General features: G+C 36.1%; 2 protein-coding genes across 2 annotated transcripts; both read right to left on the reverse strand.

Annotated features, from left to right (window-relative positions):
• Window positions 1-276: 276 nt before the first annotated feature.
• On the reverse strand, window positions 277-6,542 carry LOC9308789 (WD repeat-containing protein 36). Its single transcript, XM_021020700.1, has 18 exons — window positions 6,237-6,542; window positions 6,128-6,155; window positions 5,881-5,981; window positions 5,587-5,790; window positions 5,257-5,500; window positions 4,763-4,938; window positions 4,595-4,677; window positions 4,231-4,303; window positions 3,629-3,694; window positions 3,382-3,424; window positions 2,883-3,022; window positions 2,388-2,600; window positions 2,203-2,287; window positions 1,780-2,074; window positions 1,405-1,672; window positions 1,065-1,290; window positions 752-966; window positions 277-620 (listed from the first exon to the last, which is right to left on the reverse strand). Exons 1-18 carry the CDS (start codon window positions 6,360-6,362, stop codon window positions 471-473), a joined length of 2,736 nt encoding a protein of 911 aa, XP_020876359.1. The 5' UTR covers window positions 6,363-6,542; the 3' UTR covers window positions 277-470.
• A 410-nt stretch (window positions 6,543-6,952) lies between these two features.
• On the reverse strand, window positions 6,953-9,092 carry LOC9310888 (monothiol glutaredoxin-S17). The gene is made up of 3 exons (XM_002874775.2): window positions 8,782-9,092; window positions 8,627-8,701; window positions 6,953-8,358 (listed from the first exon to the last, which is right to left on the reverse strand). Exons 1-3 carry the CDS (start codon window positions 8,950-8,952, stop codon window positions 7,141-7,143), a joined length of 1,464 nt encoding a protein of 487 aa, XP_002874821.1. The 5' UTR covers window positions 8,953-9,092; the 3' UTR covers window positions 6,953-7,140.
• Between the last annotated feature and the right edge of the window lie 1,374 nt (window positions 9,093-10,466).

Genomic DNA, 10,466 nt, shown 5'->3' on the forward strand with positions numbered 1-10,466 from the left:
AATAATATTATGACATGTGTTATAATAGTCTCTCAAGGGGTTCTCAAGAGTTCTCATTTGAGAATTGATTCTTATCCCTCTCTCCTACTTTTTTATTATTTTTATTTTTTATATTGTTGAAAACTCTTTTGACAACCCACCACTGCACATGCCCTTAGGTCTCTATATCACGAGTTGTATAACAGAAAATCAAAAGATATACGAAAAATGGTTTTTAGAGTATGAATTGGCCAATTTTCCCTTAAAATTTTGGACTGGTTTCATAATTCTTTCAAAGAGTTAAGATTTTAAGCTTTCTCCAATTCAACCAATTCAGAATAACGTCGACATTTTCTATTTGTTTTACCAGTGGATACTACATCTCAATGCTAAAAGACAGGGCAATATTATATTAAGCTTCTTCAAAACTGCTATTTTGTGAAAAACAGAGCAACATAAAAAAACAGAGCAATATTTGTTAATAAGCTTCTTCAAAACTGTGAATTGCTAAGGAAGGTAACTATGCATCTTGTGCTCTGGAAAAGCTTCTCCATTTTCTGCCACACCAAACTCTGAGTTTCTAAAAGCTTCTTTGCCTTCTCTTGTAAACTCGGGTGGCACCTTATGGTCTCACCGTGGATCTGTCAACAGATAAACCAAGTTTTGTTATGAAGAGTCAAGATTCTCAAACCAAAAAAACAAAAGCGTAAAGGTGCCTGTAATTTGCGAAGACACTGTTTACTTGGTTCTATGGGAAAAGAAATTGATTTACCTTCAGAAATAATCTCACAACCGCCTGCATAAACTCAAAGTCGTTTTTGCAAGAGACCTCATTGATGAAGTAATCCAGAAGTTGCCCGATTGATATAAACTCAGGTCTTTTGATAAGCTCTTCTTCAATATCTTCATCTATAATTTCAAGCATCCGTAGCTCCATATCGAGAGCTGACGGGGATAAAGTCTTTATGTAGTTGGTAAAATCTAAAACTGCAAAAAGTACAAGGAGCTCAGAATAGTATTGCAGAGCATACATTAACGAAAAAAGCTTTGATTAACCTGTAAAACTTAAACAAAGGCCCACTTACAGTGTTTTGAATCCCATGAGGACTTGAGAAGTTTCGAGAATGGAGATTCCAATGCATCAAAGTTCTTCATGCTATTCTGGTCCTTTTTATTCTTTTCCTCATTCTCCCCATCAGCTTCCGAGTCATTTGACTTGAATAATATATCTCCAGAAAGCGAGGGAATTGAGGGCAAGAAAAAAGGAGCCTTTTCAGGTTTTTTTGGAGGCTCTATTGGTTTATTGCGGGCCTATGAAACATCATCAAACACATAAATTGTGATTAATTTCCACAAAAAAACTGGCAGAAGCAACAAAGAAAATAACATCAATAAAAGTTGGGAGAACAAAAAGAATATGCATACCTTTATAATATCCAAGTTGATCAAACTCTGCCATTGGCTTTTTGGCAATAGAGACAGAGTAACAAGTTCTGGGATCTGCTTATGGGAAATTGAGAAACTGCTAGCTTGTAGAGCTCCAGAATTTTCTAAAACTTGCCTCTCCATATCATCATCATCAGCTTCAGAAGATGTCAATGCAGAGACTGAAGGCAATTTAACATTTACGACATCTTTCCCACTAGCATAAGATTCAACACTTGGAAGCCCAGAGAACATGGATTGGTTAACCCTGACAGGTCACAAGGGGAGAGAGTGAACTCATCAAACAATTACAGAGAAATTGTAATAGTAAATGAGAGATTTAAAACAGAATTGAAATTTGATTTGAGAACTTACCACAAGTAGACCCCGTTCTGATCAGAGTGGGCAGTTGCCAAAACGTCCATATTTGGTGATAAAGACAATGCTGTTATTGGCACATCGACATGCACTCCATCAATCTGCTTTGCCAATATGACATCCCATATTCTAAGACTTCCATCCATGCTAGACGAGAGGAGCCACTTGCCATCCTCACTAAAGCACAAATCCGTTACACGGTCTGTATGACCTCTAAATTCACGAACCATCTTTAGTGCCACAACATCATATAAACGGATAACAAAATCATCCGCCACCGTAGCCAAAAGACCTACCAATTGATAAGAAATTAGCAAAAGTCAGAGACAATACGGTGGTATCCTAGGAGAAAATGACGGAAAATGATACATTTGCGAGACCGTACAAGTGAAAAAGTAGGGTTAGATTAGGAAAATTTACCATTTACACGGTGGTAGACAATTTTAACCAATGAACATCCGATATCCCACTGGGACTTTAATTCCCGCTTTTTGAAATCCCAAACCTTTATTACACAAATGAAATATTACAGTCTATTTTGAGTCATAAAGTAGAGTCAATGTTGAAGGTAGCCATATCAACTAAGCAATTGAAACTTTCCAAACCTTTATGTCCCCATGATATCCTGCACTGATCATGAGTGTGTTTGTGGAGTCGCAAGCAACTCCAATAACTTCCCCGTCATGGGCGTACCTTCTTTTTTCTGACATATCGAAGTAACTACCCCGGCTGATTCCAGATTGGAGGTTAAATCTCTCAATCCATCCACCAGCTGTTCCGACTACTGCAAAGTTTCCACAGGCACTGATTGCACATGCCTATCAGACAAGCAGTTTTTTAAGAGTTCAACAACCACTAGAGAGACGAAAAGACCAGTAGTGCTAAAAGAGGATTGTTCCTAGATACCAAGAACCCCTGAACATGCTAGAAGGAACTGTAACTAAACTCATTTTTTGTGGAATTGGTTATTCATGAGGAGCCAATAATCCGAATTCCAAGTTCTCACAGTAATCAATTTCCACCTATAAGGACTAAAGCACGTCTACTTTTCTTGTTCAGAAGAGTGTCAGAAGTAAGGATAGTCAATTTCAGTTTTGAACCTTAATTGGTGTTGGATTCTCAGGGCATGGTTTGAGGATATGCTCTCCAAGTACAAAGTTCTGAAGTCTCCATACATATGCTTCTGCTGTATCCATATGGCAAGTAACAACATTGCACCAATCACGCTCCCTAATTTCAGCTGCAATTAATGGAAAGAAAGTAATAACAGCATTAGGATGTATAACCAGAAAATAACATAAGTTGTGGGAGATACAATTTTCTCGTCATCAACATGCAAATTCAAAGGACAACATAAGGTAAGATCTAAGCTTCACTTCATAAAATGTACTTTCTCTATGGGGATCAACCAATAAACGTTTTCACTATTGAGAGCCAACCATTCTGGACCTAATTACAGCTAAACACATTTTGTGGAACTCAATTGGTTTCAACTTTTTAGTCTTGTTTGTTCAGACATCATGATATTAAGAATGTGATGGAAAGAAACCAAGCAACATAATTACATGACAAGTAAAGATCAAGTTAATAGATAAGTACCGCAATCAAATGAAACTACAGGCTTCAATTTCAGCTCTTCGTCCTACATAGAGAAGAAAAGGAATATAAGCGAAAAATATATATAATTTCCAATGCACAGGTGCACACATTACTACGAACACGGAAAATATCGAAACACAATATATATGAGGTATAACATTTGTTAAATTGAATCAGAACCACTTAAAGCATGCTAACTGGCCAGGGAAAACTTGAAGAAAAAGCAAAAGAACTCCTTTGGCTATACCTTCAGTCGGAGTTTCTTGGCTCGCCTGGATATGTGTCTTTGAGAAAGCTCTCTACTTTGTTGCTCCTGATGAAGTAATAAATGTAAAGTAAAGACTGTTATCGTCAATGGACATCAGATCTTTAGGAAGAATACAGACAACAAATTAAGAAACGATACTCAACATTTAAGATAACAATCAGATTCATGAAAAATCAAACAAACACGTTGGTGAAGAAATTCCCATCAAAAGAACTGCAAAATATGGCGAGTAAAAGACAAGAAAAGAAAAAACTAAATTTTTGCAAGTGAAATGGCACCTAACAACAAATACTAGCCGATTTTGTAAACTTTGCATCTGAACAGTACATGATGAGGAAAATGATTACTAATTAATTAATTAATATGACAATACTGAACTCGACAATCTTTTATGATCATCTGTTCAGCTAATGGATGCCCAAGGAGGACAAATTTCCTAACATTTGTTGTTGTAAAGTGACAAATAAATAGTCAATGTCTACAATATAGCTCAAAAGTTACAGACTACCAATATGTTCTGTTAGCTGTGCAATTTCATAATCCTAACATAGAATTGTTACTAAATCTGTGTCATATCTTACCTGGATGACAGAGAACAGGCGGAAGGCACGATCCTGGCCAGCAGACAAAATGTGCCGTCCATTAGAGTAGAACCTACCACAAGTGGAAGTCACATATGAATATGAGACCCTTTATTGGTAATTTGGCATGCCCTTCATAGAGCCACCATAAAGAAAATACTCTTACTAAGAAACACAAATATTCATCATTATACAGATAGTCAACTGGCAGAAATTCATCAGTGGAAGTTTTAGATTATCATTAGGATGACCAATATTAGTCACTTCAACAACGAATAGGGATCATAAATGCTACTTACACACCAAAAAGCCAAATGGAAGCAATCAGATAATTTAGTAAGATGTGGACGCCCAAGCTAATTACCTGATACACAGAGGAGGAGCACTATGCCCAGATCGGAAGCGTAATAGGCGAGGATCACCATCATTTGTGTCAAAAATCCACATCTACAGGTACGAGGCATAAAACAAAAATTATATGTGGCATAGTGGATGCAGATAAGTTCAACAGGTAAGAGAAATCTCAGCTTACTTTGAGTGAGTTATCTGCTGATGCACTCATTAGCACCGGCTCATTTGCTAAAAAGTTCAATGAGATTATAGAACTGTCATGTGCATCCCTAATGACTGACTGAAGCCTTTTTTTGTTAAGATTCCAGATGCTTATGACACCAAAGGAACCTCCAGACGCAAGAAGGGGACGTCCATCTAACATGAAAGGATACACATGTTAGCACTGGAAAGTATCTAACTCTCATGAGCTATAGAAGAGGGTACTACCAAAAGCTACTAGTTAAATTACAACCTACACTCAAGGATCTTTTGAGCTTGAAACATGTATGTACAATTCTAGTTCATGAAACATTGAGTGCATAGATGGTAAAGCTATCTAATGGAAAAATAAATATACACACCACTTAAACAAAAAAGGGAAGACAATTTGTTGGTCGCTACACTCGTAGGATATCAGTAAGAAAAGATTAAGTCAAAGATTTTACAAAAGGAACTACAGGAATTGGGTGTTACCTGTACTGAAAGACAAAGCAGTAACAGCACCTCGCGAGGCATGTTCAAATGTTACGATCTCTTCGTCCAATTTTATGTTATGCACGTGGATCTTTCCATCAGCACAACCAATGGCAACAACATCCAGAGCAGGGGATGAAACACAACTGGAGACAGATGAACCCCAACCCTTAAACTCATAGATCATCTTCTTTGTATTAATGTTCCATAGCTGAAGCGGACCCTCTTGGCTCCCTACAAGAACCTATCAAAGTGGTGCCAAGTAAGAGAAATTTGCAAGGAATTATAAAAGCTTGTCAAACAGAAATCATGAACTTAACTAGGTCTCACCTTGTTGAGATAAGTATCTGGGTGAACAATAGAGCTAGGGGTAAACTTTCCAGTAAGCTGAAGATTTCCGATTGGAGATAGATGTTCTTCGATTCCTTTGAATGCCCATATGAACATATTTCCCTCAACGTCAAGACTTAGCACATGTTCTCCAAACAACAGTAGCAGGTCAACTTTAGCAACATGTTTGCTCCAAGTTGCTACCTGATAGATATCCACAAGAATCCCAACTATAAAGAAAGTACTCATAGATATAAAAAGCAGCAACTTAACAATAATTACAATGAGAGATACCTGATGAGCACGCTTAAAGACAGCGATTTCATTGCCAAAAGCAGCAAATGTGTAGTCGCGGTAAGAAGCTAAAGCTCTGATTTTCTTTGGGAGTTGAGGACCTTAAGATAACAAAAATTAGATTATAAGAAAATCAAGCTTAATGAAACACTAAAAATTTACACTGTATAGACAAAACCCAATTCTAAATGCATAGATTTGAGTGAGAGAATGTTTCAAAAGACAAAACTTTAGGTTTCAGACTTACTGATTATGACTAGATTGAGCTTGGCACACTGCAACAAGAGAACCAAATTAATCAAGGAATCGAATGAATAAAGAACACGCAAGTGAAACTATGAAGATTGGGGTGTTACATTATAAATCTGAAAAGCTTTGCCGACGCTGACGGTGACGAAGGTCTCGGTTCCTAATCGCTGGACGGAGAACGGAACCGTACTCGTGATGTAACCTATTGCTCTAAACGGTTCGAAAATTCCCATCTTCGAACAAGAAATTAGGGTTTCTCGGGGAAACAATTTAGGATTTTTATCAAGCAAAGAATTGTTTTAAGAGCTTGAGAGAGAAAACGCGGCGCAGGAGCGATGGAGGAGATGCAAACAAACAAGTCACAGAGAGGGTTTAGGGTTTAACGATGTCCGAAATTTTAATTTTATTTTCAAGAAGGCATGCGTACACATTTGGTTTTCCGGTTAAGTACCCGTTCGGTTTATAGGTTATTTTTTGGTTCGGAGATTGTTCAATTTGGTTTTGTGTAATTATGGTTCGGTTTTGGAGAAAAGTCATTGAAATATAAACAAAATTAATTTTCAATTTTATAAATTTTGATTTTAATTCTGCTTAGATGTTTTAGTTGATTCGATCGCAGTTTGGTCTAAACAAATGATTTCCATTTGGTTTGATTTTGAGAAATTCGGTTTGATCACATAATGGAGTCCAATACCAGCCGTCGGTTTGACCACTCTCTACACAGAGAGATTGGAGTTAATCCTAGCCGTCGGATCCATCTTTCTTTGTTTTAAAACCGAGGATTTAAACAAGGTCTTGTAATTTTTGTTTCTTAATGAGTCTAAAAGCAAATGTGTTCAAGATAACCCATAAATAAAGATTATGTTGATGATACAAGGGAGAAAAATAGTCATGAATCTAATAGATTCAGCCATAGAAATAACAAGACAAAGCTTGAGTAGCAACAATCTCAATGTTTGTAACACTAATGTTCTCTCTCACCAAGGCAAAACCGCAGAGAGACTATATTACTTACTCAGATAGAGTTGCTTTGAGATCACCACTCTCACTTAGCTCCATAATGATATCACATCCTCCAATTAACTCACCTTTGTAGTAAAGCTGAGGAAACGTTGGCCAGTTTGAGAAATTCTTAATCCCTTGCCTTACTTCTTCATCGGTCAAGATATCAAACGATCCGAAATTCACGTTTTCTCCTCTCAGTGCTTTCACAACTTTGGAGCTAAATCCACATTTCGGTTCATCTGGTGAACCTTTCATGAAAAGCATTACTTCCGAGGAGTTGATCAACGCCTTCAATCTATCTTCAAGACTCTGTTTTCCTGTGATTCCTTTCTCAGACAAAACCTTTTTCAGCTCACCGCTCTTTTGCATCTCCAAGACAATGTCTGATCCACCCATAAGCTCGCCTTTGACATAAAGCTGAGGATAGCTCGACCAGTTTGAATACACTTTAAGCCCTTGACGAACTTCATCATCTAAGAGTATATCGAAACTCCCAAACTCGATTTTTTCTTGGTTGAGAATTTCAACCACTTTCCCACTAAACCCACACTTTGGTTCTTCCGGTTTTCCTTTCATGAACAGCATAACTGGTTTCGAATTGACCAGACCTTCAAGCCGAGCTCGGAGGGTCTCGCTTAAGCCAGTGTTGCCTGAACTTACCCCTCCTCCTTTTCCAGCTTCATCCTGACTTTCTTTTGAACCAATTGTATTGATCCCAAGATCTTTGAAAGCATCTTTTAGTTCACCGCTCTCGTGCATCGCTATTGCGATATCAGCTCCACCAAGAAGCTCTCCGTTGCAGTACAGCTGAGGAAACGTTGGCCAGTTAGAGAATTTCTTCAAACCCTCTCGCACTTCGTTGTCCGATAGTATGTCAAAACTTCCAAAATCAACCTTCTCTTCTTTCAAAATGTCAACTACTTTCCTGCTAAACCCACACCTAGGCTCATCAGGAGTACCTTTCATGAATAACATGACAGGCTGAGAATTAGTGAGTTTTTCGAAACGGCTCTTGAGACCATCAGCGGTAGATACAGGAGCTCGGTCTTGTACAGAAGCTTTGGCATTCTCTTTCACAGTTTCAAGAATCGTTGGCCCTGCAGCCAACCCTAAGCTTGCAGGAGCAGCAGGCTCTGCAGAGGTACTAGAACCAGCAACTTTGCCTACCTTATTAGCTAAACTTGATGGATCTGCACCCTCAAGTGTATCCACAGTTTTGCCATCCTTCAATAAGAAAACGAATTCGCAGTCAGAAGAAAGTAACAACTTTCAGAATAATCATTACAGTGCAGTGACAAAGATTCAACCTTTGAACACACTCTCAATGCTATAAAGACAGAAAATTGCAACCAAACAAAGCAAAACAAAGAATCAATAAGTCTGATTTCATCAAGGAGTAGTAATCTAACAGAGACACAAAGTAATCAAAACCAAATCCCTAAATCCTAAACTTTGATCAAAACATAGGGAACAAAAAAAATCATAACTTTACCTTGAAGAAGACGAAATAAGGCACAGCAGCAACAGAGTAAGCCTCAGATATCTCCGGATGTTCCTCAGCTTCTACCTAAGAAGATAAAACCAATAACAATCAAAAACCAATTGAAAGAGATAAAATTCGAATTGGTCAAGAGAACAGAGACGAACCCTAAAGAAGTGAGCACGAGGGAAATCAGTAGCGAGATGAGAGAAAACTTGATCCATCTGCTTCGAAGCGTCACACCAAGAAGCCCAGAAGTGAAGCACGATTGGTGCGCCGCTCTGGCGCAAGTTATCAAGCTCTGCCTTTGAAACGATATCCTTCACCGTACCAGTCATCTTCGAAGAGGAGGATCTGTAACACTTTTTCTTTTCTTTTTGTTGTGATTACCAATTTATTTTTCGAGCAGAATTCTTTCTGTTGCTGGAGAAGCAAAAGATTCTTTCTGGTTGCTAGAGAAGCAAAAGAAATTTATGTAAAAAGAAAAAGAAATAAAGGACCTAACGAAATAATTAGGGTTTTTGTGTGCGGAATGTGATGCTAAAATTACTCACTTATTAAATTTTTATTGTAAAGTTTATTAAAAAAATTAGTAAAATTATAGTATATCAGCGGAGAAAATTAAACTTTTGGAAATTAAGTCCGCTAAAAATGAATTCTTGCAAAAAAAGAAAATAATTTTGAAAAATATTAGAAAAACAAATCAACCCTACTAAACCTAAGTTTGACTAATTAAATCTTAATCCTATTCATTAATTTTCTTTAAATTAATACTAATTATAGGAATTGTATAGATCAATCCTTCTCGAATTGGATTTTCATAAAACATGTAGTTAAAGTTTAACCGAAGTACCGAACAATAAACAAAAAAATAACCAATAGAATACAAATATATACGAATTTGACAAAGAAAAAGGAGCATAGTAATTATCTAAAACCAATACAAAAATATATAGAGATTATCACTAACAAGAAAAAAAAAAGATTTAGGGGATGTTATTGGTTTGTGATTTAAATAGAGTTTTAATGACTTTAATTGTTGTGTAGAATCTGTTGTTATTCAATCAAGATTTTGTTAAACTCTCTTAAAATTTGGTGTTATTAGTTTGTGATTTGTAAAAAGTCATTTAAAATCTTAATGAATATTGTGTTATTGGATTAAGAGTTTTATAAAGTCATTAAAAGTTTTGTGTTATTCAACTAAAACAAAACAATCTATGACAATCTATGATTGTTAATGAATTCAATTATTGTGTTATTGGTTTATGATTTTAAACACTTTTCTTTACAAAATAAAGTCATGGAAAGTATGCTGAAATATTGAGATTGTTTGGGAGACTCTACAAGATTATAGAAAAACTAATCAACAAGACTATAGAAAACTCTCTAACAATTCTTCTAAATCATTCACTTATTCACTTTCTATGATTTTATTAAAGTCATCAAAACTCTATTTAAATCACAAACCAATAACACCCCTTAATAGAGAAAGGTCTTGACAATCAGAATCCTATATAAGTAATTAAGACTCTAAAACTCCTCTCTACCGCTTAACTTTTTCTTCTTGTCTCTCTATTTTTGATAACAATGGAGGGAGGTGATAATCAACTCAAGCGTTTGCAGAGAGAGAAGAGATCATTAGATATTTTGTCTGTAGATATATACAGACAAAATGAAAAAACTTTAACTACATGTTTTTTTCATTAGATATATATATATATATGCTTATATTTATATACATAACTTATCTATAAGTATATTCATAAAGAATTACATGCACTATATATTTGTTTGGAAATATATTTATATAATTTTAATAAAAAAAACTAAGAAGTCATTGATCAATATAGTC

Source organism: Arabidopsis lyrata (genome assembly GCF_000004255.2).
Source record: "Arabidopsis lyrata subsp. lyrata unplaced genomic scaffold ARALYscaffold_6, whole genome shotgun sequence".
NCBI classification, from domain to species: domain Eukaryota; kingdom Viridiplantae; phylum Streptophyta; class Magnoliopsida; order Brassicales; family Brassicaceae; genus Arabidopsis; species Arabidopsis lyrata.

Bases quoted from the DNA above. Each gene is read 5' to 3' on its own strand.
- LOC9308789 (XM_021020700.1), bottom strand. From the start codon at position 6,362: ATGGGAATTTTCGAACCGTTTAGAGCAATAGGTTACATCACGAGTACG. The intron at 5,982-6,127 runs GTAAGTCTGAAA...TGTTATCTTAAG, and splicing joins GCTCAATCTAGTCATAATCA to GTCCTCAACTCCCAAAGAAA. The intron at 1,673-1,779 runs GTAAGTTCTCAA...GTGACCTGTCAG, and splicing joins CAGAACGGGGTCTACTTGTG to GGTTAACCAATCCATGTTCT.
- LOC9310888 (XM_002874775.2), bottom strand. From the start codon at position 8,952: ATGACTGGTACGGTGAAGGATATCGTTTCAAAGGCAGAGCTTGATAAC. The intron at 8,702-8,781 runs GTTCGTCTCTGT...TTATCTTCTTAG, and splicing joins CTCGTGCTCACTTCTTTAGG to GTAGAAGCTGAGGAACATCC. The intron at 8,359-8,626 runs GTAAAGTTATGA...TTCTTATTGAAG, and splicing joins CTTATTTCGTCTTCTTCAAG to GATGGCAAAACTGTGGATAC.